This window comes from Fundulus heteroclitus, chromosome 7, assembly GCF_011125445.2.
Source record: "Fundulus heteroclitus isolate FHET01 chromosome 7, MU-UCD_Fhet_4.1, whole genome shotgun sequence".
In the NCBI taxonomy this organism is placed as follows: domain Eukaryota; kingdom Metazoa; phylum Chordata; class Actinopteri; order Cyprinodontiformes; family Fundulidae; genus Fundulus; species Fundulus heteroclitus.
Genome location: NC_046367.1, coordinates 8,681,406 through 8,708,728, shown reverse-complemented (window position 1 = coordinate 8,708,728; position 27,323 = coordinate 8,681,406). Strand labels below are relative to the sequence as shown.

The 27,323-nt window shown below is 40.5% G+C and overlaps 1 protein-coding gene across 1 annotated transcript in view; it reads right to left on the bottom strand.

The window, feature by feature from the left end:
* mao (monoamine oxidase) overlaps positions 1-27,323 on the bottom strand; it is a 52,992-nt gene that overhangs the window by 14,436 nt on the left and 11,233 nt on the right. The window contains exons 2-5 of the mRNA XM_036138859.1: positions 15,090-15,184; positions 14,230-14,367; positions 603-707; positions 405-496 (exon numbers count right to left, since the gene is read on the bottom strand). Of these exons, the coding sequence (XP_035994752.1) occupies positions 405-496; positions 603-707; positions 14,230-14,367; positions 15,090-15,184 (430 nt within the window). The remainder of the gene's footprint in view (positions 1-404; positions 497-602; positions 708-14,229; positions 14,368-15,089; positions 15,185-27,323) is intronic.

Genomic DNA, 27,323 nt, shown 5'->3' with positions numbered 1-27,323 from the left:
CATTATCCTGCCATTTGGTAAATGTTGATGATTCTGTTTCTAAAACAGGAACAATTTAGTGTAATGTCAGACAGTAAGAAAAATATTTTTATATGTATTCAAAAATCTGGTTTCAACAGCATAAGCCTAACTTTTTGAACAAATAACATTTTTGATGATCTAATGATTTTGTTGAGCAACAACTTTAAGTAAAAAGAGACTAGAACAGCTTACCGACTTGTTAACTTTGTTTTCTGCATCATTAGGAAGAATCAGGACTGTTTGATTTTATTGTTTTATGATATTGCTATTTCTGTGGCACTCGTACACACCAACAGAATGTTTTTTTAGCGTGTACAGGGTTTGGAAAACGAGAAGAAAAAAAAATGAAAATAACAGAATGAAAAATGTTTCTGTTCTGTCACCTGGTCCAGCAGATTTTATTGAACAGTTGCTGCATGGTCATGTTGTCCCACTCTACAGCATGAGGAGCTCTCCAGGGCGCCTCTCTGGGAATCTAAAGCACAGATGAGACATTCAGCATGAGACAACGGTAGAGAGATGTTGAACCAGTACAAGGACAACAATAACACAAATTATCTAGACTTTCAGTGTGGTGTCACCTCCTTGCCCATCTCGTCCATCGTCCTGAAGAGGTTGTTGAAGTCCATATAAACAAGAGGGTTCCACATGGGAGGAAAGGAGCCTTTGAACGGGTACGACTTTCCCTGTTGGATCAATACAATACTGTCACAATCTTATCGTGAAGCCTGTATCTCAAAGAATTTACAATGTAACCAGATAGGTTTGTTAACATAATGACAAACAAGTGATAAAATGATTGGCTGCCATACTGAACTGATTGATTACACCACAGTAAATACATATTTGTCTGAGTAATGTCACAGTATACCACAAGTCTTTCTTTTCCCAATGTTCTGTGTAGGGATGCACTGATCTGAAAATTTCTGTCTCTATTGAAACGGAGGACAATCCGTACTCTTTGCCCAGCAAGCAGGAAGAGAAAGTAACCAAGAATGGAAAAAGAAGTAATAACCGGGAGAAAACGAGAGTCTGTATCGGCTATTATTACCAGGTGGAGTGGAGATAATTCACGAGGGATCGGGGATTTAAAACTGATGCTGAGGTTGTAGGCTTTCTGCAGGACAGGTGAGTTAATCTAATATGAGAGTGAACTTTATTTTGGAGTTAGGTTAGAAACAGGGCAGTGTAGTCCAGCAACCATTCTGTCCTCCCGGGAGAGACGGCTAGTTTGTTCATCTTGTCTCCCTCTCAGGGAGTATGTGTGTACGCAGAGGGGCGGAGGGATATTTCAGCCGACCGGTTCACAGTATCCACATACTCTTTACTCGTGTGTATATAGTTGCTTTATAGTAACTACTATCTATTAGCAGGTGCTAATACATGGATTACATGCTGACATTGTCACATTTATGACACTCTGTAGCTTCCATAGTAGTTATTACGCACTCTTCTGTAGGGGTCTAAAAACTATATTTAGCAGCTTCTATCTCTGCTGACAGCACATTGGCAGAGAATGGCTGACAGATTGAAAGAAAAGGCACCAACAGCGACCTCAGAGAATCTGACCAAAACAAATGTGGTAAAATTAAAATCTGGAATCTCTTGCTGTTGAACTCGTTCAGACATGACATGCAGGAAGACGAGAAAGGCTGCTCAGAGGTTTCTGTCCGCTCGGACAACAAAGACTAGAATGTCGGGTTTAAGCAGCACATCCGGGTTTACCGGCAGCCCTTTCTAGAACCGACAGTGTTGTCCTTTTGTAGTGATGCTTTGAGTGTTGGTCAATAACCGCAAACGGAAATGAAGGAGTCTAACACAAAGACAGAATAACAATATTGTACCAGTGTTTTCTAGAAGAGAGCCGGACCTTTAAAAATACATTTTTGAGAAGTAACCAATCACCCTAAGGCCTGAGTAGCAACCAACCATTACCCTAACCTAAACTGGAAAGTACCCTAGTCTGAGAGCCAGGGTCAGTTAGGCAATCAGTTAGGTTAAGATTTTCACAACATTAAATTGTTGTTTATTATTATGTTTTTTTATTTTATTTTGCTCATCCTCAGCCATGCAGTCCTTACCCATGTTCTTAAATCACTGCATATCAGTCCATTTTTCTTTGTAGTTAAGTATTTGAATAAATTATGAGGCAAACTTCTCAGAAAATTCTGACATTACATCCCATAGTTATGGTCCCTGATCAAATCAAAATAGCCACAAGCGATTGCGTGCCGGTAGCTAAGATTTATTGTAAGAACAAAAACAGATCATTCAAAATTACTTTAAATGATTGGTTGTTAAAGCAGATACAGATCACCCCCCTCCCTCTTTGTGGCTACAAACTGACACATAGTCAGAACAAAAGTATGAAATTGGCAGAAGGTGCAAAATAACCAGCACCCCTTTGATTCGCCATAACTTCATTGTAATAAAATGCAGACAATATAAGATGCAGCGATAACAAATATCGCCAGTGAAGACCAGATTACAGCAAAACGCGCTTTATGACTTCTTGCTCCATATCACGATCAATTCAGCGTATCATCAGCAAGCTTTCTTCACTTTGCACCTGATCCAAGTCCACAAACCTGAACTGCAATGTCCTTTATCGCCTAGTTAAAGCCTGCTGAATCTGGATGAATCTTTCAGATAAACATAGAACGGTTCTGCAGCTGCTGCTGAGCTCCACACTGCTTAGTCAGAGTGACTGAACAGGATCCAAAGAGCTGTGTAGACAAGACAGCCTGAGCTTATGTAATATTTTACAACTCAGATAACAGTATCCATAATTCCACACACAGTCTGAATGGACCACATGCTGTTTATTCTACTACGATCGACTGCTTTATAGCCTCTCCGTGTCAAAGTAGATCTGGTGTGCTGGTTCTACAGAAAATAATTCTTTTTTTTTAGTGAAAGTCGTTTTAAACCATTACTGGCTGTATAATTTAAGCATCTCATTTCTTGCTATTCATGCAACTTTAAACCACTGCATATGCACCAGCCTCATTTTTTTGTAAAGCTAGCTCAGTAGATTTGACTTTAACTTTCATCAGATGTTTTCTGGTCATAAAGTCTTATTTTAATGTTGAAAGGTAAATGATTAACAGCAGACATTTGTATTGATGAAAGATAAAATCTGTTTGCAAATGTTGCAATTGCGGCTGCTGTTTTGATACTCGGAAAATCAATTGAACAAACTTTAAAAGCTCTCGAATTCTGCTTAGGGCAAATAAGCTATGACCCTGAACACACTAAGATTTCCCAGAGCATCCAGGGTGCTGTGCTACGTTTTGAGAAGTGGTCAAAAACATGTTTTCCATCATTATGGATGTGGGAAGAACTATCATATCTTCAAAGAACCTCACTTTGATCAATAATACATTTCTCTGTAAATACTGTTTGGAGTATTAAAGTGGTTCAGAAGTCAACTTCAGTTAAAATTGCAATACGTTCCAATAAAATCTCCGGTTTGAGCACCCCAAATCAAACACATGTACATGTCAGTGGCATACCAACTGCAGTTAAAATGCCAGGAATGGGCTGGCCCGTGTTGAAGCAGTAGAACTGACGGCCCGTATACAGAGAATGTAAGTCCTTGACAAAGCTGCGCAGGGTGCTGCTTGTTTACCCCCTTCTCTCTCTACTGGCTGTGAATGAAGGTCATCACTAAGAAAGGCCAGGTTTTTGTGACAAAGCAAACGATACAGTGATAAATGGTGTCCCAGCCTCTCCACCTTCAGCATGACGTATACATTAAAACAGCAAAAAACTGCTTGTGAATGTGTGCACACCTATAGACATACTTTATCAAAACATCTTTTGATTCTATTTGAACTGTCTTCTTTGGTAGAGGGGAAACTTAAGCTCTCTGTTTAGTAAATTTGTCAAGTTCCTTTGATGTTTACAATAAGCTTGCTGACCACCTCAGCAGAGCCACAGGCCGTTCCCCTCCATGAGACGCTACGATGGGGAAATAATCCGTGCAGAAGGGACCCCGGCCAAGTTCTGACCACATATGCTGCAGTATATCAGCAGACTTTTCAATAGGACGTTCCTCAAATTACTAAATTAGAACAGCGCAGTGCGCATGGTTCACGGCTATCTTTGGGTCAAACAAGCAGAGCAGTAACATGAATAGTTGATTTACTTGTATGAGTCAAATAGTGAACAGAGATGTCCTTAAAAGACACATTATGGCAACTTCAATCTGAAAAACTCCCACGGAAAGAAAAGACAATTAGAAGAATTTTATTGATATAATATTTTAAGACTTTGGTGCTCAGAGCTTGGCAGGAAACATTCACGCTGAATATCCATAAGCAGGTGTATGAGAACAGGGATGTTTCCCCCCAGGCCTGAAACTGGTGGTGGAGTGGAGATAGATGAAGATGGTTCAGGTAATAGACGCTGGTTTGCGAGACGATCTGCTTGAACTGAATTGGTGGGATCCAGTAGACTGAGTGAGCTGATACCAGCACTTCACTCAGGGACCCAGAAAGATAGATGTCCAACTTGGATAAACACAGGTTTGCATTAACTGTCCATGATGAGCAAGCATGAAGCGACTGTGGAGAGGAAAAACTCCCCTTTGGGAAGAAACCTCTGGCAGAACCAGGCTCCACATGGCGGTCTTCTGCCGGACCGATTGATATGTGACAGGGAATTTAATAAGAGTCCGGGAGGAATTACACTCTGATAGGGACGAGGTTGAAGGCACCATAGGATATATAAGATGAACCCAGGAGGCTGATTGGCTTCGTGGAGGAGCAGTTCAAAGCTGATTGGCCTGCGTCGGAGGTGAATGAGCCTCTGATTGGACGGAGGTAGGCAACAGAGTTTCTTCAATTGAACTTCCGCTTAAGCTTCACAACAAAACACAGCTGTGTTGGTATCTGCTGGAGTGCCTGGTGATACGATGATCATGATCATATGAAGGGAGTTGTTTCCATTGATTTCCCAAATCCCAGATTCCCAGGATTGCTGAGAAATGTCAGTGTTGGATATGACCTTGTAACCGAGAGGGCTTTATTTTACTTTATTCAATGGAATCTGTTTGAGACATTGTGTGAGAGGAGGAGTCTCTCCTACCGTTCTACTAAATCTGCTTTCTTTCTGCTCCTTTTGAGACCTCTACATATCAACCAACGTTTAAACTGTTCTTCGCTGGGTTTCTCGATTAAAGCATGTTGAAATATAGCTCCTGGGACGTTGTCATCTTCCAGCATGGTTGGTATTGTGGTTTTTACCATTTAGTTTGCAACTTTCTTGTCTGACCATCCGGGAAACCGGGGCAGTCTCTAGGAAAATGTGATGTGATTGGAGAAACGTCCTATAGGCCGTAATTTTAGTATTAAACATTTTTTTTGTCTTGTGTGATTTTCTAATTTTCATAAACAAAGAGCAAATTCTGGGCTGTTCGTTCACTTTAAGCCATAATCATTAAAATGTGCAGAAACAAACACCTGAAATAGATTACTCTTTGTATAATGGTTGCATACTATGATTTTCACTCTTTTGAATCGAGTTGCTGAAATAAATGAACCTTTTGACAGAAATGTCATTTTTTGAGTTGCACCTGCTGGAGATGAGGAGAAACATGCATATCATCCAGTGCGGTGACCTTTCACCACGGTGATGCTGGCCAACTGAACAGAAAGACGGGAGAGCAGAGGGAAGGGGGTGGATGACAGAGGGGGAAGACGCATGGCTGCTTTTCTTCCACATCAGCGAGCTGCAGGTCAGTCGGGCTCAGAACATCAGCCAAACGCTGCATGAAGGCACAGCTACCTGTTCTCCAGGATGAAGGTCTGTCTGACACGTTTCTCACAGATGAACTGAAGTGACTGATTTCCCCACTCATCTTTTCCCATTTCCCACTTATGCATGGTCCTAACTACGCTTCAATCACAGCAACTGCTGCAACACTGAGCCCTAACGCAGTGATTGGGTCATCCGACAGAACACAGCTCAAATGGGCGCACCATAATAATAATAATGTCCAAATCAGTTCCACGTGCAGAAGTCGACTACAGCCATCTCTGCTCTAACTTATTTTGATTTAGCTGTTTTTAAATAATAGGAAAACATATGGCTATCATAAGATTTTGTGATAGCCATATGTTTTTTCACAGCTCAGGGGGTAACTGCTGCAAAAATCTGTGCTTAAAATGACCATTTCATTCCTTGAGCTTCTGCAGAGTTTTCACTGCCTACACATGTTATCTAAGTACCATCCATTAACTCAATAATCCATACTAAACTGGCTGCAAAAGATTTGTCTCCTGTTATGAGAAAATGTCACTGCAGTTTCTAAAGAACGTTTAGGGTTATTTACAATTTTTCAAGTTGTTTTCTGTATATTAAATATAAAGAGATCCGGAAAACAGTCTAAGAGCAGACACGGTTCTGTGTATGATGATAAATCTTGTCAAGAATTTCAACTCTGTCCATATTCATTTTTCTATCCCGTACACCAAAAAACCTAGAGACAGTTTAGACTCCTTCAATACATATAAAAGCAAGTGTTGTTAGTCAGTGTCATGATTTGGAGGTGTCTGGTTATGGTTTTGATTTAGATTAATGGTTTTCTTGTCATTTATGTTCTATAGGTCTTGCCATACTCAGTTAATAGTTTTGTCATTTGGGTTTTTCCATAAGGTTCACTTCTTCATGTTATAGATTTGTTAGATCTTTTCTCTTGTTACTGCATTTCTTTACTGCTACTTAAATCTTGCATTAATTTTTACTTGGTGTCTTGTGTTTATGTTCTCAGTCAAATTATGTTGTATATAATTTATATTTCTATTCAGCTCCATTCATGCTTATTTCAGTATAGCCCGAGCCACTTTAGCTTCAATCCACCTGCACTGTGCTCATTATCAAGCATCTGTTTCACCTGGGACCCCTGCCTATTTCTACCTGTCATTTGTTTGCCTTGCCCTCACCATATGCTTCATCGGTCTTCTAACTTCTGGACATTTACTGCACTCTGACTACAATTCCTGCCAGGCCTCTTTGTTCCTATCTGCCTTCTCCTGGCTGGCTTCTCCTGCTGTCAAAAACCACACTTCCATCCTATAATAACGTAAGACATTGTCAGTTTTAAACATAAGAATTAGTTGCTCATATCAGCTTCTGAAATGTTCACCTAATAAGCTCTCACACCAACCTTAGCTGTTTGGATAAGAAGCTCTGCAGAACACTCTGGCAAAGATGTGTAGCTTTTTAAAGAAAGCTCTTTGTTCAGATTGAATTTTAATTAAAGGTCATGATCAAAATTTTTAAAAGTTGTGGGTGGGTAAAAAAAGCATTGAAATCCAGGAGTTCTTAAACTGCCATTTAGCGTGGTTTATATCCAGCCTCGACATCGAAAGGTCAGTTATGCTCGTAAAAAAGCTTTATGGTTGTCCCAAATTACCGACAAACGCTGGAGGGTGCTTGAGTTCAGGGGTCCGTTCTTCGTACATCGCTAACTCAGTTAGCAGGATTTCATTGTTGACGATTTGGCATGATCTTGGATCGTTTGGTTCTTCGAAAGACTTCCTGCACTTGTTGTCATAGCAACATGTGCGGCAGCTTAAGCCTGCTCCAGAGCAGGCTTATTTCATGTAAACAAGATTAGATCACGGCTGTATACGCGGAGGAGATAGGGAAGTCTGCCGTAGCCATGTCCATTTTTACGACAGCAACCTGTTGCGGAAGGTGCAAGAATAATTTGCAGAGTTTTCCGAATTAATCGCGTATTGCGCAATAGAGAGGATCCTTCAGCGCAGCGTGACATTGTAATTGTAGAGAGATTTTTCTTGGTGGATGTTATAAACAGACACACACATCATTTAACAGTAGCTTTTAAAGAGGAAAAAGTGGTGTTGGAGCCATAAATCTAAAATATTTAAGTTATTTGTATGATGGTTTGCTTTTTATTTTTATCCTATTCAGTAAGAAGATTTGTTCGGGCCATTTTATTGTGAAGTTTAGTTTACTTTGAAAGGCTTGCTTCCTGTCGAGCCGTATATTGTATTAGAAAAAAAACTATGGAAGGATTATCTAGCCACGGAGCAATACAGTTTTATATGTAAACTGTGGATGACTTGGAAAAGGAAGATTTTCCTTTTTTTATGGATAAAGATTTTTTTTTTGTTGTTGTTAAAATTCCCAGTTTGCACGTTTCCTTTACTTGTCTAAGGAATGACACTGAAATGTGGATCTCTTGACATAACAAGTGCCTTTTTAAAATACAGTATAATAATTAAAGGCTACCATTTTGTAGAATATTATTGTATTTCACTTTTACTTGTCCCCATGTTCTAGTGGGTCCCGCGGAGGCTCTGACATAAAAGAACAAAGTAAATATGAGATTATTAAAATGCAAAAATTCATACTGTAGAAAGTGATAGAAACATCTACCATGGACAGTATTTACGCATTAATTTGTCTGCTGTTTTTTGCCAGCCCTCTCTCTCCTGGCTTTAGCAGACTTTGAGGTGTTCCCTGTCGTTTTAATTAATGACACAAATTCGGCATAACCTTCTTTTAAAAGCTCGTGTTCTGCTGGAAAAAAAAAACTGTGGGCATTCTTTGTTCATGCTGAACAGCCAATAGCAGCGTTGCTGATCATTGTTTCTACTATCGATACATTTCCCCTTTTAAACAAACGCATGAACGCGCAGTTGTCTCAGATAACTCAATCCAGCCATACTAATCGTAAACAACAGGTGTGTTTGAAGAACCCAATTAGCCGGATCATGATTAGCCGGATGAAATCATCTTGGATGTCTCATTTGATCTTGGATGTTTTAAGCAACGTACGAAGAACGGACCCCAGCAGTTGCACATGACTCTCTAAATAAACAGAACAACAATCAAACAGGAAACAGCAGAGGGACAAAAACTGCTCAACCCAACAGAACCCCTATTTCCTGCAGATTTTACCAAAACACATTGCAACTTTTTTTGGTTTGAATGCGTGGAAGCATGTATGAGCGTCCCTGTGCAGAGGGAGCAGCAGGACTTTCCCAACCTCTGATAAGGAGCAATCAAAGTGTATTTCCCCATCTCTGACAGTGATAGCTCATTAATAAGTCCAGTGCTGAGATGCTGTGCCTGCTAGATGCTAGTTTGCTGATAAAGGAAACCAGCTCTGGCCTTTAGCATCGCAATCTGCTGCAGAAAAGCTGATAAGCTTCGCGGCTTGCTTGAAAGCCAGCACTAATTACACAAAGGCTTGGGAGGTTTTCTGGATTACTAGAACTCTCGGCTTTACCTGCATGGCAGCCAGATGTTTTCGTGCAGGTTAAATCGGTGTAAACATCAGCCTGCATGCTTTCTTCTCCTTCACAAAGTCAGACTGTGAGAGGAAATGTTCTGAGGCTGCGACTCTTTGACTTTTTTTTTCTGAAGTGCTTCTGTGCTAATCAGAAAAGTTTTCTTAGAATATCTGCATTAACATCAGTATCGGCCAATGTTTGTCATTTTTTTAACATATCGGTATCGGTCCGATAAGGACATTGCAATTCAGCTAAACATTGGTTATCGGACTTAACAGCAAAATTAATATTAGATATATATCTAATATATCTATTAACTCACTGTGAGGGAAGAAAAACAATATTAGATATATATAATATTAGATATAAAATATCGGCTCAAATTTTTATATTGGTACCTATAGCTAACCCTTTAATATTGAAGTCCCTGGGGCTAAATAAATATATAAAAAATTTTCATCCTGATAAATTGTATAGCTTACCAAATTGAAATTAGCGTGTAGTTTATTACCACAAGACTCTGCATCCTACATATAACAGCATGATCCTGCCTACTAGTTGTCACGGAAAGTGACAACAATTTTGAGTGCGGTGTATGTGTTGACATGGTGCTCCTCAAGCCCATCTACTACTGCGTGCGGCAGGTCAGCTGGCTGAAAGGAGGCCAAAACACTTTGCCCCCCATTGCCAAAAAGAAAGAAGGATTCCAGAAATATTTACTATTGCCATACGGGTTTAACAGCAGCAGGATTAATTGTTGCCTCACTATTTTCAATAAAATGAATTAGAACATGTAATGCATTTTTGTATGATTGCTGCCATGCTGTATAGAGTCTGGTATTTTTAGTCATGCTTATAGTGAGAATCTCATATTGGCCGGTGTCTAGCCTAAAAACAATGCCGGGACTCCCTTTTTTTGACAGGCACATGGACAGCTATTCAGTGCTCAGATTTCACAAGGTCTGCTTCTCCCAACGTTCCTGCAGAGTCAGTTGTTTGAGGAAAACAACCAACCCCATACCTCTCCACATATTATTCATGTATTCTTCCAATGCATAAAATCACACACACACACACACACATACAGGAGGAGTCTTGTTGAGCATGTTTTTTGATGAAGGAGGCTGCCATGGAAACAAGCCAGGAAGCTGTGAGCGCTACGTTGCTCTTACATCTCGCAGAGATAGTAGCCAAGGAGACAACAGGAGCTCATGTGACACTTAACAACAACAACAGTCAGTAAGAGATTTATTTTCCGACCACTATTTGTGTGTTTGCTGCCACGCCGGTGACATTTCAGACAGCCGCAGAAGTAGGTCAATAGAACATAAGTGCTACTGACACAGTGCTCGGCTGAAAACACGCTTCACCGAAGATCAGTCATTATATAACATCAATGAGTCAAATAATGCACGGTGTGTTATTAGCAAAATCAAGCTACAGGTATTATTGATAAGTGGTTATACTGGAAATAGACATAGGGCAAAGAATTCCTACATAATTTTGCATTACATTGTACCTAAAGCAGACTTCTAGCTGTCCTTTTAACTTCTTTGCCAACTTTAAAGGGGGTTACCTTATGAGGGAATATGTTAGCACTCTTTTGTTTCTTATTTCTTATTGGCTGTTCTACAGGAGCATAACACCAGACACTCTACTGGCACATTGTGTAGTCAATAGACGATCCTCTAATCTAATCAGCGCAGTGGTACCAGTCATGCCTTCAACGAAATTTAAAGCATGCTTCTTCCGCCATCGCGGGAGAGAGTAATGAAAAGAGCAATCATTCAGTGGTTACAACCAAATACAAATGCCAATCCAAACAGGGCTACTTTGAAAAGGGCAGTCATGACTCAGTGTGTAGTCCAAGTGGGCTTCACATGTGATTGTGTGCTATCAACGTAAAGTCAAGTTATTAACTTATTTATAATCTTCCTGTAAGCCACAGATTACCAAATTACAGTTTATACATCAGTTTAGTTCAACCCCCTCCCATAAGAAAGACAAGCACGCCAAACTGATCTACAGGAGATACCCTGAACATTATCACACACTGCCTGGTGTTGGTCCCCCTTTTGCTGCTAAAACAGTTCCCAGACCTGGAAAAACCATAAGACTCCTATCGCCCCCAGGAGCATCATTAGGCCAGGCCACCTCTTTTGCTTCGTGGTGAGATTCTGATTCTGATGTACCCAATTTTTGTTCTTAAGGGGGTGGCTAGGAGTTAGGCGCCGTGACTATACAGCCCCATATGTTTTTGCACACATTTAAATTAGACATGGATGCCTTTAGAAGGAAAGTTGTCCATATTTACTTATATTTTTGTAAATTATACCCATAGCAAAGAGTCAGGTTCTCAAAGATTAGTGCTGTTTATACCACGTAATCAGATATAAATGTTTCGATGCATATAACTCTGTGCCTGCATGTTAATAGTGCTATTTGCTTGTGAATCTGACAGTAATCGCGCTTCCATTGACCAACAAATTGCGCAAATTTTAATAACGAAAATAAATTTGTTTAATGGAAACAAAAAATACTCCTTATTTCGAACATAGGTTAAATGGATAAAAGGTTTAAAGGTTTTTGCGCTAGGATGAGGTGGTTTTTCAGCCATATCGAAATTGGTGTATTTCGCAAAACTGCAATGGAAACAGTTGATTTCCCATCACACGAGTCACGTGATCAACAATCGGCCGTTACTACTGGTGAAATAGATGAAGAAGACGACATGAAGTTGGACCAGGATGATGGCGCGGCATGTTTGGATTCACAAGGAGACTGCGTGTTTTTTTACATTTAGTTCGTGACAGGGGTAGCAAAGAAATACGAGCATTTACCAAGATCTTGAAGCGGCAATGAAGGAAGTGGGGTTCCACAAGCCGTGGCAAATCTTACATTCAAAATGGAAAAGTCTGACACAGAAATACCTGGCGGAGAAGAGAAACCTCTGCAAAATTGTCGTCGGTGGAAAAGATAAAATTTGTTTCAAATACTTCTCACTCATGGATGAGATAGTCGCGTGAATAGACGTATTAACATGTGATTTTAATTGCATTTGTTATTTAATGGAAACACCGCAACTGCGAAAATGTGTTTTGTCGAAATTAGCTGAACATCGACAATGTTTTGCGCACATTTGTAATGGAAATGCAACTGGTGATACAGAACAGAGAGTGGTGACAAATGGTCTGCAAAAATGAACTAATAAAATGTGCAGTGTGATTGCTATTAATACGAAAACCCCGCCATAATTTCCCCTTTTACAAGCCCACAGCTGTGAGATTATCATGGTTTTAATTGAACTGTAGTATGTTTAGTGGAGGAAATTAGAACAACTTTCCAGATAAGTCTTTGAAAGGCTGTTTGCATGTGTGAGTTTGTGTGTGTGTGTGTGTGTGTTCTCATAATCACACCTTCAGGGCAAAAGCTCAAAGTCCACCTCTGAAGTTACGATTGAAACACACCCTGTGTTAAGATAAGCTTTCCCTCGACTTGCCCTAAAAGAGAGGCCAGTCAGACCACTTAAGTCCATTCTATGGATTTACAATCTGGATATTAGAGTATATGGAAGCAAGGGCAAATTTAATCAGGTGGAGGAGCCCAGCTGTGCTAAGAAAAGTGGCTCACCAGCCCAAATGACATATGGAGCAGAGAATAGCGAAAACGAAGAAAGATTGGCATGATATCTCATTGTTTGCCTTTCATTTACTCAGAGAATTAAGAAACTACATTACAGAAATCCCTTAGGCGAAGATTAGCATCTCCAGATGCTAATGGTGGAGACGTGAGGACGGCTGGCCTGCTGGCTGATACAAACAGACACCCAAGGTTTGTTTTAAATATTCTCCTGGTGGTTTCTTAACACTTCTGTTACTAATAGTCCAGGTAATGAAGCCTGTTTAAATATATTCTGCAAGGATAGCAAGTAAACACGATACACTTCTTTGGGATTAATAAAGTATTTTTGAATTTAATTGGACATGAGCAAAATTTGCTCAAGACTTTATCATCTGCCTACGTTCAGTTTAACTGGCTCTGAAAAGTGACCGATTCAAAAAGTCTGGTCTTTTCAAGGTAAATGCAACATACAAATCAACACGTCGGTGTGAATACCGTTACAGAAGCAAGGACACTCAAACCTGGCTATTGTCTGCATGAGTAAGACTAAACGTCTTATTCATGCAGACAATCGTGACATATTCCTACATTGCCCACAATTTCTACCCGTGAGACAAAGTGGGGTAAGTCATGGTAGAAAGTTTGACGAGCTAGCTGAGCACCTTGAGCCATTTCTTTTCCAGCAGGTACCCACTGCCCACCTGTCAGTGCAGCACAGACTGGCAGTGACGCCACATGTCCTAAAGACCGACCGCCTGCTTGGAGGAGCTCATTCTATCATGACTCTTCGTCAAATTGCTGTGTAGTTCCCACCAAAATAGACCACGGGTCTTGCTTGTTTGGAACTATGCAGACACAGTTGCTTAGAACAGCAAGCAAGTCCCCATTCACTTCAACCTGATGTAATTGCTGTGACTTCATATGATCCGATTTTCAATCCGATCGGACGGTTTGGAGTGTTTCAACCTCAATAGTAAAGGACAGCCATTAGTAATTCTATACCAGATCATTAAAAACAATATTTGAGCTTTCCACAGAAGGAACACTCAGAATATTTAAAGTGGACTGCATCTAAACCTCATTCCTGCCACTGACCATTGAATGACATGAGAAAATAATTGCTGATATAAATTCCCTATCTCCTGGATAATAGGACAGTCTCGGGACATATGCAGCTTCATCTGGAACCTATCTGCAGTAACGGTGAACTTAAAGTGAAAAACATATCTAGAACACAAGTGGTCTTGCACACATTACCTTATAAGCTTCACAAGAAACAGAGAGAAAGTAAAAGAGGTAATGAAGATGGGGAACTCACGTTGACATAATGCACCAGGTGTTCCTGCTCGTTGACTTTGTAAGTCTTGATGCCATACTCTTTAGCCAAGCGTAGGATACGGTTCTGAGTTGGTCCAACGTAGGCCCCACCAAGATCTACCCACTTTGTCTCCTTGTTCTGGGAACAGCAACAAAAAAACATATTAAGTGCCAAAAGAGCTCATATGTGCATCACATGTATAGCTGCAGAATGATCTGAAGGGTATTTCTGGAAAGGGTTCTGATGGGTTCCCTCCTGCACCTGTGACCCACACAACCCAATCTTGGAATAAGGGAACATAGTGGATGGAAAACTGCTGCTTATTCTGAGATCCAGTGTTTCCTCTGTTATCATTATGAAGTGCAGACTCTGTGCTTTTTCTCAACCTCTATGCAGCCCAGCCCCCCCAGTCTTAACTGTTGTCCTTCAGACTTAGGCTATGTTCACACCGCAGGTCTCGATGCTCAATTCTAAGCCGTTCATACTACTATGTGACCGCTGTCATACTGCGGTCTGAACAGTTTAAGACAACATCATAGCAAGAAGAAGTGAGGGAAGAGGAAAGCAGCACCTCTGTTAACAACAGTCTGCTACTACTTGTGTGTGGATGTGTAGCGAGAGCCAAGAAATGTGACATGACCGTTCAGACTGCAGATGCTTTGAAAAGTACCCAATATGCATCTGAATTAGTACCACATATGGAAGTGGCACAAATCTTTTTTTGTTCATTTTTTGGGGGGTGAAAAGTTCTGAATTCGGCCTTTCAGCTGCAAATGGACAAAACTGTGTGGTTGTTACATGTTTCCACTGCACCAGGAGCTCATCAAAGCAGCCAAATCCGTGGGCATTACTGGTCTTACCCGCACAGTGAAGGTGCGACCGCCGACTCGGTCCCTGGCCTCCAGCACTACAGGATTCAGCCCGTTGGCTTTTAACAGCTTGCCAGCGCTCAGACCTGGAAACAGAGAAACAGAAAGGTGGGTGAAGAGAGGCGCGTGACTGTGACCACAGCCAAGATGAGGATTCAAATCATCAACATCAATATTCTGCTGGTCTTTTTTAAATTTTTAAATTTTTTTACCTAAAATATGTTCATTTGGGTGTTTTCTTTTGGGTGTTTTCTTTTTCCTTTTAATAACTTCAGTGATCTGTGTAGAGACTGCAAAGTAAACTGCTGCAGGCTCGAGAGGGAAACTCCTCCACAACAAATCACAAGGCAGCTTATCTGCTGATCATGTGAGGAGACACAGAGCAGAGCTTCACTTGTTCAATTTCACCAATCAACTGTCCCACCACAGAGCGCCTCTGACACGAGGCTACCCCTGTCATAAATGTCATTCAGTCAGATATAACATACATGAACCTGGACGTACACAAGGATAAACAATGTGGGGGAATCGATCACGTCAAATAAGATAAAGTGCAGCATGCATTAATAAATAAATAAATGTTTAAGATATACATCTGAGTAACATACCATGTGTAATGTAATCAGTCAGTCCAGTTTAAGATATGTAGTGTGGAAAACCCCAACTTTTAAATAGCTTCTTAAATCTCCGTGCTTTCTCAGACTTCACTCTGAAAATAGCTAACTTGGGAGTTTTTCTTCCCTCAGAGAGAGCATCCACCGCCAAGTGTTGTTGTCAGCGAGAGCGATGCACATCAGGAGCTCACGCTGACACGTGTCTGACGCTGCCGACGTGCGTTGCGCCCAGATAGCCCTTTGGAAACTCATCAGAACTGATTAAAGTTTGAGACTGGATCAGCTTCCAGAGACAGTTTTCTGTGCACTTCTACCTACAACCAATCGGACTATCAATAAGTGTTGCTAGGAGACATCCAACAACAACATTTTCGCGTCTTTTTTTGAGAAAAAGTACCATATCTGGCATCCATGGTTCACTGAAGACCCAAGAAAATCCTGAAAGAGTTATGAAAAATGTTCTCTAGTGCTGAAAGAAAGGACTCTGTAAGAGGTGCAGAGTATGGTGGCAATTATAGTTACATCAAAAGACATGGAGCAGAAACATCTCAGAAAGAGCAAGGCAGCAGAGAGGACGAGGAGTGGAAGGAAAGTTCACTGTCTGCAAAACATTTAACATCTATTTCTGATAGATCTATTTAGGCTAATCTTATCTAATCAGGACAGTGAGAACCTTTAAACTTGTTTTTTACTTTAAGCTGTCTGTTTCTAAAAAACAAAACTGCCATGACTAATTTAATGCTTTGTACGGCAAGACAAAACATAATATTTATAAATTCCTAACCAGTTCTTGGCCTTCTTCAGCCAGGCACATGCAGAGCAGCACACAGACTATCTCATAGCTCCTCTCTCACCAGGTGCCTACATCTGTGCAAATATTTTTCTGGCTTTTGACCTAAATTCTCTTCTTCCCGCACCATCTTCACTGCCCTCCCTCCCCCCAATATACTCCTCCTGAATCCCTCTAAGTCTGTTGGGAACAGCAGGGTTTATAGAAGTTTATACCCAGTTTGCTTAGTTTTACCGGGCTTTAGCCCTGACTGCTTCTCCTAACACACCCTTTCTGCCAGGCTTAGGAGAGCACATTAGGCCAAACCAGAGACGGCTCACAAATCTTCTGCCGTTAAATTGATGCTATTACCTGCGCGCAGCTCCAAAGGTCAGTATCTGTCTTGGAAAACAAAGAGCCTCTGTCTGCGTCTCTTGTTTATGCCTACAGCTATCGCTGCAAAAACTAGATTCCTGTTGGAATAATGCTCCGATCACAAAGCTTGTTTTCCATTAGTGATGCGTCCCTTTTTTTTCTTTTTAGTTTATGAACCAAAGAGATTTTGTCTATATGTAACTGAAAGTTGCATAAGTATCAATCAGTGCTTTACAGTAACAAGGATGAAGACTTCTTACTGTGTCCAGCTCCACACGTGAAAGAAAAGGAGGGAAATGAAGATGTTGATGAGATCAGTAAAGAACATGTGAAGATTCTTTTTTTTTGCATCTTATAAAATTCTCTAAACATATACAATACATACACTATATGTCTATAAACACATAAAGATGTCAGCTTCTGTCATTAAGGTCACATTTAAGTTATAGCCCTTGCCCAGACTGACTATAAAGTCATATCTTTAGTCGTAGTATAATGCTGCAAGGGTTTGTTTTTTGACCATCTCCTTAGCAACATCTCTAAATCTAACTGGTTGCTTTAACATCATTCCATCCAGATGAACCCTATATTCTGGTGCTGCTGTGAATATCTGAGTTAAAACCTGAAGCATAACAAATTAACTCACTGTGAGAGAAGAAAAACAACTAAGGAAGACCAAAAAATACACCCAATACAAGCCAGGGAAAAAGGTTTAAAGCTCCCAGAGATGACATGAATGCTCATTTTAAGTGACAGGCTGGGCAGGGAGAGGATCAACCAGAGAAGCAGCCAAGAGGACCATGGTTACTCTGGAAGAACCGCAGAGATCCCTAGCTTAGGTGAGAAAAAATATCTTGAGAAGAAAGCTGTTAAGGGAAGCCGGAGATACCCAGAAAAAAAAACACATGCATACATGGAGAGAACATTAAAAACTCATGCAGAAAGGCTAAAGCTGGGATTTGAACCCGGGACTTTGTTGTTACAGGACAACAGGGATAACAACTGCACCACCACGCAGGCCCTTTTGTGAAATTCATCGCATTTCATATTAAGGTGTGCAGTCATTCCTATCCTTGAGGACAATGGCATCACTATTGGTAGAAGACACGGTGGGACTCATGGACTTACAGTCCGGATACACACAGAGAGAACCTAGCAACGCAAGGAGAAAAGAAACACTAGTCTAATGAAATTACACTACAGTTACGCTCGGAAAGTCACCACAGCTTGTTCTCAAAGAAGGAATATGTACATACACTTTTGATCCAGAATGGGGAGTCGAAATCCCGCTAGCCTTATTTGCTCAGTGGCTGTTAAAACTGTTGAAAGTGCCATCATGAAGTGCCAATATCAAGTCTTCTGACAGCTCATACCAAGTCAAATGTGAAGGGCATAGAAAACAAAACGATTTTGAACAAAATCTGACAAATAAGTTTCTTCCTCTTTCCAGACATTTGCTTCTTTTTCAGCAGACTTTCTTTGCAGAAAGAGAGAGAGTCTATGCGGATGGATAGTTTTGGCTGGCTCACAGTCAATAAACCAAATCCTGCAACTTTACAAAATTTACAAGAGACTTCGGGACAAAAAAACACACCAAAATTCTTCTATAATAAGCAGACTTTGTAACACTTACACTGGGCTGCCATAAAGCTGTCTGTCTTACCGCTGGAACGAGAACAGAGCCACGACACCGCCAAAAGGTCGGAGCATAGAAAGTAGCAAGTGTGATTTTTTTGGCCAGAGACAGTAGGGGGAGATGACAGACCCCTCAATCGTCTCATAAACATCTAGATTACCGTCACAGGGACTTAGAAAAGGATATTGCGCTCCTTTAACGCTCAAACATTATGCAAAATTTTACGTTTGATTCTTCTTCCAAGTTAGAAATTGAACCCAAGTAAGTGAGATTCCCTGTGCGGGGGTGCTTCACAGTCCTTCTTGTGGAATGTTGGGCTTCTGGATCTCTGATGGGACCATTTTTTCCTCCACATCCGTTTGTATCTTTGTCTAATCTATTGATCTTTACTTAAGGTCATTTTAATCTAAAAGCTATGCATGTCCCTAAATTAAAGTAAAACACTAATCACATCAGATAAATTTAATATAAAGTTACAATCAGCCTATGAAGCTGAAAAAAAACACATGAAAGTGCTAGCAAGATAGTAATAAGCATGGAATGAGAAGCAGAAAATGACTTATGTCAATACATAATGTATTATTTTCCATATCTGATTTGGTGAACTACTCAGTCATGCTACATGTTTTTTTTATTTTAATATGTGGAAGTAAAAGAAAATTCATATTCTTGCAATATATAAATAATTAAGATTCTGTTAAAACGACACACAGACCTGTCCTCTTGTGGAGTTTTGAAATGCTGACACGTCAACTCAAAGTCCTGCAAAAATGTTTATGTACTTCATTTAGGTCCCTTGACCATGGAGAAGGCCGTTAGGATGACAGACATTTCTTTAAGTGTTTGTCAGAATGTTTGATGCCATTAAGAATGATTTATCACACGGTAAATGACTTGTACTTGTGTAGCGCTTTATTTAGTCTGACGACCCCACAGGGTTACACTACAGTCATTCACTTATTCAGAAACACATTCACACCCTGACGTCCAGATGTAAACACATGTTTAGAATCCTCCATAAATATTAGATCTCCTTTGAGAGACCAAGAAGGTTCTGATGGGTTGTGTGAATTGTGTAAGAAAGGCATACACAAATGAACAGTGTCCCCAATGAGCCGGACAAAATCTGAGGCTATGCTGAGTCGTTTTTGGTAATATACTAATAGAAAGAGATTTTCAGTGTGTGCGGTTCCTCTCTCCGCCCGACAAATAATAAAAAGGGCAGCAAAGAAGGGGCTGATTTGATGTCTGTGTAGAATCTGTTGGTTGTTTTCTGAGAATTCGGAGAGTAAAGGTGAGTCACTGGTTGACAGACTGTGAAGAATCAAAACAAAACGACATAGTCCGTTCTCCCATTCCCTCTCTCCCAGCCCTGTGTCCTAACGTTGCAGGCTTTCTGCACTCAAGGACACAACTGATTGAAAAAAAAAAGACGCTGATATTCATCAAACAGATGCAGCTGCCTTAAAACGCAGCCCTCCTCATCTGAGACACGGGTGGAGCGCACACAAGCCTTACTGGTGCATACTGATTAAAGGAGGATAATTGTCTCCATGTTGCTAAACCGGATAGCGGACATGAAAGGTGATGTGTTCCCACTTTGGGAGAACAAATTCTACTTTGCATTGAGATGATGTGTGACTTGAACAGAAAGGTGTGAAGACAGTTTAAGAGAGAAATGAAGAGAAAAAATTGGTAGGTCCTTAATGAACAGTGTGAGATAGAGCGCGATGTTTCAGCCTGAACCTGTTTCATGGGTATTTACAAAATATGAATGCAAATTTTAAAGGGAGGAATATGAAATGCTTTAGCTGTGATTTACAAAACATTGCACAAACTAAATTCACTGTTGCTTTACCAACGTGACGCAGAAAGTCAAGACCCCAATGGTTTCGGTGGTCTGTGGTGTGCTTGGAGCTGTAACAACCAAACTGGAGGAGTGGCTGCTGCAGAGTCCAGGGACGACTGAGATGTCTTTCTAGACGAGACCAAGCCTAGGAACAGCTAAGCCACTGAACAGTAGTATACCTGGCCAAAACAGCATTGGACTCCAGTTTACCTAGAGAACTGCCTTCATTTTTAGATCTGGTGACTGTGGAGACAGGCTGCACAGTTGCCTTGTAGCCAGAAGGTCCTGGGTTGGAATCCAGGTCTTTTTGCCTTGAGTTTGCATGTGTGTGTGTGTGTGTGTGTGTGTGCGTGCGTAGCTGCTTGTCCTGTGTACCTCTGTGTTGCCCTGTGATGGACTGGCAACCTGTCCAGGGTGTCCCCCGCCTCTCGCCCAATGAGCTAAAACTGATTCCAAATGCAGTGAGCAATAAATAATAATATAACCTGTTATTAATCTATTAATATTAGAAACAGAAGTGAAATCAGGCTGCATGTGTGAGAAAGTCATCATAAAATTAGCTTTCACAGCAAAGACTAATTTATTATGCAGTTCACATTTTAAACTGGCTTGTTGATTTGATAAAAGTGATTAGCATGGTTAGCATGGCTAAGATTACAAAAAAACAGCAGCTTCAGTGTATTCCCAGAGTTCCTTACCTTAACTTTGAGATTTCCAAAAACACTACAAACATTTCTCAGACAGAGTTTGATAGCTCAAAGGGATAACACAAAGCAACTCTGCAATAGTCACTTCAGCTTTTATGTTATTAGTCGAATGTCTTGCTCTCTTGCAACCCTAAAAAACATTCAAGATGTTTTCAAAAATACAGTTTCCTTTTACATGGCTTCTCGCATTTGCTTTTCTGCTTTCCTGACTTCACTGACCTGGGTGTTTCACCTGAACAATAAACTGGACTGGAGTCAAAACACTGACGCTCTTTACAGGAAGGGTCAGAGCAGACTCTTCCTGCTGACGAGGCGGAGCTCTTTAGGAGTGCAAGGGGTTCACAAAATATATGAATAACCATAAACGTTGAATTTTCTTCTTGCATTAACTTCCACCCCAAAGAGTTATTAAGTTATTAAGAGTCAGCCGGTAACCAGTCCGGGCCGATCAAGCTGATCACGTCACTCCCTTAAACAACTCTCCTTCTGCTGTGATATAAAACTAGAAAACCTGCGTTTAACCTGTCATGGAAACAAAAAAATATATAAGTTAAAGGTTTGCTTTTGAAGAGACTCTCCAGGACAGACTGTGATTTTGAAAATAGTGAACATTATTGAAGTCTGTTTAAATACGAAGCCCTAAAGTGAACGGATAAACAGGACTCGTCGTGTTTACATAGACCAAAGCTCCACCATGTTTTACAAAAACATTATTAATATTAACATATTCTCATAAGTGGACTTGATATAAAGTATTCACTGCTGGAGAGGCCTTGATTTCTCCTTTAGGAACAAATGAAATGGTTACTCAAAAAATAATCTCCCTGCCAAGGAGGTTTCCGTTAGAGCTCATGTAAATACTCATTCCAGCAGAACTTCTTGTTTATCTGTGTGGTCCATTTGGTTCTTTTCCTGGCTGTGTCTAAACCAAGGATTCCTCTGATCATGTGACTAGCACTGCAGTCCTTGAAAGGCCATTTCCTGTCTTGTCGTTATCTTCTTGCTGCTGCTGCCTTTTTTCTGCCTCCTGACTCTCGCCTCCTCTGGATGACCACCTGTCACTTGTCTCTTGCCTCCTAAATGCTTTTTCCAGCTATTATTCCTCAGGGCATTCTGGTAGTGATTGTGCTAAATCACATTAGCTGTCTTTGGTGACAGAAAATGTGAGCTGACCTGCACTTTCAGCTTTGGATTTATCACCAGCGTCTCATTCAGGTGATCACCATACATGAAGTGATTACTTAGCTTTGGGGACCAGGTGAGTGCATTTCCTTAGTTGATATTGAAAAAAAAAGTAATTTCCTGACATAAAAAGCTGTTTCAATGGAACCAAGTGGAATGAACTTGCTTATTAGCAAAGCAAAGCACTCTTACCATATGCCATTATTTATCCATATAAGAGAACAAGTGAAGTTCATAAAGATGGTGAGAGGGGGCCTTTCCTCAACAATTAATAACATAATTCTAAAAACATTGTTTTTTGGCACAGGCGTGCCTTTTTCTGAAATGCTGTATATAATTTTTTCTACTTATATGGGGTGAGAGGCAGAATAATACTTTCCTAAGAAAAACCTTTTAACGCCTTTTAATGTGGTTAAACCATAGAACACAGAATGGACTAATATCATATCCAAAAGTGAGACTCTCAGCTGGTTAGGTTCATCTTAACTATGTTTTAAACAAGTGGTAGGAGTATGATGGTCTGGGACTGCTTCAGGACCTGGATGACTTTACCTAATTGATGGAACAATAAATGTGGCTCCCTACACACAATCCTGAAGGAAATTGTCCGGCTATCAGTTGGGGACCCTGAGCAAACTTGGGTCATGCTGCAGGATGAGGGAACCAAAGCCCACCAGCTCTAAAAAGCTCAAGAAAAACACAAAATGGCTATTTCAGTGTAGCCTAATCAAGGTCTGAGCTGCATCCAATTGGGATGCATTGGTGCGATCTTAAACAGATCACAGGCTAATGCACGGAAACCATCCAATGCAGCTGAACTCAAACAATTCTGCAGAGAGAGTGGGCTAACTTTCCACCAAAGTGGTGTGGAAGACCCATTAGCAGCTATTTCTTGATGCCGATTGTTCGTATGGGTGGCCCAACCAGGTTTTAGGTTAGAGGCAATTGCTTTTTGACACAAGGCCCAGTTGATTTTGATAGCCTTTTCCATTAACAAATCATCCTTTAAAAATGCACTTTGTATTAACTTAGGTTATGTTTGTCAAACTTAGTTTGATAATCTAAAACATAAAAGGGTAACAAAAAATGGGGACCATATGTAAAGGGGCCAGCACATTTTTCCATTTCAATAAATATCTGATTAACAGTTTCTTTGACAACCCTGTAATAAACCTTTTAACATTTTCCCAAGATTTACACTTTCAAGTAAACACCTTGTTTCCAGCCCTGTACAGTCTTCATAAAAGAAGTCTGCATTGTCTTTCCTTAATGCTGCCGTGTGTTTCATCTAGATCGGGTTGTTATTTACCGGCAGGCACAAACAACAAAAATCCAATAGTTCCTGACTGAAAAGTGTGCCGCTTGAATCAAGATCCTGACAGGCTCTGTATCGATCTACACCGGGGGAGACATTTAACAACCACCGAGCAATCACATTTGGTCCATCTCATGTCCCCAACAAGCAGACACTTATTGCATATGTTTAAAATTAATCTAAATGAGTTGGAACACCATCAATCATTTAACAAATTTAAACAGAAATATTACATTTTTCAAAACTGGTTACCTCGTTGATAAAACTTTGCGTGGAACCCATACTAGAAGTGTATGTACCAACATACCATGATACTGCAATACTTTTTGCCTAAGGTTGCCATACCGTCAGAATCTAATACCAGCCCATGCCAACGTTTGACTTTATATCTGCATAGAAACGCCTAGACGGAATTAAACTAATGAAACAGGATACAGATTTTTTTTATATAAGGCTGCAAACTACAAGCTTTTCTTCATTTTCCTGAGACACAGAGTTTTTCATTCATTAAAATGTACATATTTGTTTTGTTCAAATCAAATCCATTGATTGTAAATCTGGTGTTACACTAATACAACATTTTTTCACTTCGATATTCTATTTAAAGGTATAATGGACGATCTTTCCAAGAATGTAGGTAAGAAACATTTCTTAATGAATAACTGCGCATGTGCAAGACCATCTGCTCTTCTGTTCCTTAGGGGGATCGTGTGAAAGAATCTCCCAAAATCCACTCTGGTCTTATTATTCTGAGACCTTCCTCTTCTTCTCATAAACTTGTAAGACAGCTTGCTTCTTGTGACTCTCAGCCCTTTTCAAAGTATAGCACGAGAGCAGCAGAGCTACAATGAATGACTAACACCTAAGCTAACTGGATACATAAACACTAGATGTGCGCAGTCAACAAGCGGAAACTAGAATGATTGGCATGCGGGACAGCCAATAGATAAGGTGATCCTCCGCACAACTGACCCCTATGAAGATTGGCTCCTATTCCTTTAAGTGAACAGCAAACCAAAATAAAAGAATAAAGACAGTTTTATGTAATAAGAGCAAGGTCTTAACAACAGTTCAGCATTTTAAGAGCTTGAAGCAGGTGCTTTGTAGAAGCCTGGTGGATCCGCTTGTTGTAAAAATATAATATTTTTTTGTTCTAAAAGCCAAAAATAAAAATATTTTGAACCATGATCCTTTAACTGTAAAACGCATACATTTTATACTGTAATTGTATGTTAAGCATCAATTTTCAAAGGCTTTTGCCACTCGAGAACTGTAGAGAATCATATACCCCAGAGCAAACTCCCAGTAATCGGCTGCGTAGGTAGAGATGAGAATTATTCCAGTTGTCCAAACATCCATCAGCTACATGTGCTCTTCATGTAGTCAGAGTAATGATTCCTAGGATTAACAGGGCTGAGATTATGACCGCACACTTTTCATGGCTTTACTTGCCACATGCAAGACAAACATGGAGCAACAGGCAGCCACAAAAATATAAATGGAAACACACATAAGCTGTCGATGGGATGATGACTGTCACTGGCAACTCTGCAGAAATGTTCTGCTGTTTGCACAGCTGGAGGGAGAATGCTGTGATGTGGTACTAGAACCACGTTAACAGTATTTACCCAGGTTGTCAGAAAAATGTAAGAGTTTGATTTGCTGAATGAGCTACAAGAAATTATAACTACTTAGCCTGAAAGAAATGTAAATGTAAAGTGCATAAAAAAAATTAAAAAAAATCACTTTAGGATGGAGAATTTCATGGCTCTCAATTAATGGCATAAAGCTTCTTTAAAAGTTGCAATGTGAGCAGTGGAATGACCTGTCTTTGGACTGTAAAAACATAATCAGATATATTACATTAAAGACTCCTGTTCTGAAGTATAAAAGGAAGTAGTTCCTCTGTAATGTCCTTGTTGTGCTGTGATAAATAATGTGTAGCACTGACTGGCGCCCTTTTCTCATGCTCAGTATTGAAAATAAAACTTCAGAAAAGATAAGGAACGGCCCTAACCCCGCTACTGTTCCAAATTCTGATGGACCTCCCAATGCTGTCAATCAAACGCACCAGAAAGGACAATGGAACCTCCCTACAGATGCACCACAATCAGCTGGCCCAAAAATAAATATGTAAAAAAAGTCTTTAAATGTATTAGTTGGAATGAATTTGTAGCCATTTTAACACATTCCTTAGGTTCTAGTTGAGCTAAAGAACATCAGCAGGCTGTTACAGTCTGAAGTTAGCATATAGTTTGTAGCGTCTACAGATGTCTTGGAAAGAAAAGTCATTTTTTTACTGTGCAATACTATCGTCAAATCTTGAAACCTTTCTAGAAACAGACAACAATGTGAACTCTGCAGTGGTTCTCAACCACGGTCCTCAAGGAACCTTGTGCTGCATGTTTTAGGCGTGTCCTTGCTGCCACACACCTGATTTAAATGAATGGATGTTTAAGAGGCTTCTGCAGCACCAGATGGCTGCAGAGGAGCTCATGCAGTCATTGAAGCTGAAACAGGGGCCCCTGAGGACCAGGGCTGGGAACCACTGCTGATTCTCATTTTCTCTCTAATGCAGCATTATCACATGTTTGACCTTCTCCAAAGGACTCCATTAGCGAAAACCAACAGTATCTGTTAGTAAAACCTTTACTCATTATCTACTATATGTTAAAAGTAGATGGTAGGAAAAGTATATATAATATAATTTACACAGAGACCACAGACTGCAGCCATTAATGACTATTCAAATTTTCTGCATGACAGCAAAGGTTGAACGGGTTGCGCAAGAGTTAGGGAGTTCGTCCTTTAGCTGGTGGGTTTCTGGTTCGATCCCCCTCTCCCATCGTCTCAGTCGCCGTGTCCTTAGGCAAGACACTTCACCCACATCGCGTACTGCCGGTGGTCAGAGGGTCCGATGGCGCCGATGTCTGGCAGCCTCGCCTCAGTCAGTCTGCCCCAGGGCAGCTGTGGCTTCTAACATAGCTCACCACCGTCAGGGTGTGAATGGGTAAATGACTGACTGTGGTCTAAAGCACATAGGGGTCGTCAGACTTGATAAAGCGCTATACAAGTACAAGCTATTTTTTTTATTCATACAGCTGCTGACCCCCACCACCCACCACCCTCCTAAACAGACTTAATCCCCTGTAAAACCCTGCGTGGGAGTGTTTTAGGCCCTCTGTAGATAAAAGAAGTGATGACAGTATGACAGGCAAGGTACAAGCAGTTTTTAAGCACCATTAGACCACAGCAGCCAAAGTTATCGTCTGCTTCGTAGCTTCTGCTGACTTTGATTTGTCAGAGCTCAGTGTCGGTAACAATGCAAGCCAAAAACATGCAAGCCAAAATGTTTCTCTCCGGTGTAAATATTAATTTCATTTATTCAACTGTAGAGCACGTTTTAAAAATGAACTCAGCTGCACTGAAGCGCTGTACATGTTGATCAGAAGCAAGTCCAGCACAATAAAAGTCACTGGACCAACAGTAAAGCATAAGCAGAGTACAAAAGTCAATGAGCAAATAAAACATTGCAGAATTGTGAAACCAGTTAAAACCCAGAGAATCACGCTCAACCTGGGCAGAAAGCCTTTTTCAAAGAAATGTGCCTTCAGAAGGGATTTTAAACTGTTCATCTTCCAGGGCAGCTCTCATATGAAACCAGAGGCTGTTCTACAGTTCTGGTCAACTAAAAAGGCCCCGCTACTGTTTATTTTGAGCCCGGAGCTAGGAACCTTTAACAGTAGCTGAGTTCACAATATCAAAGCTACGGTAGCAG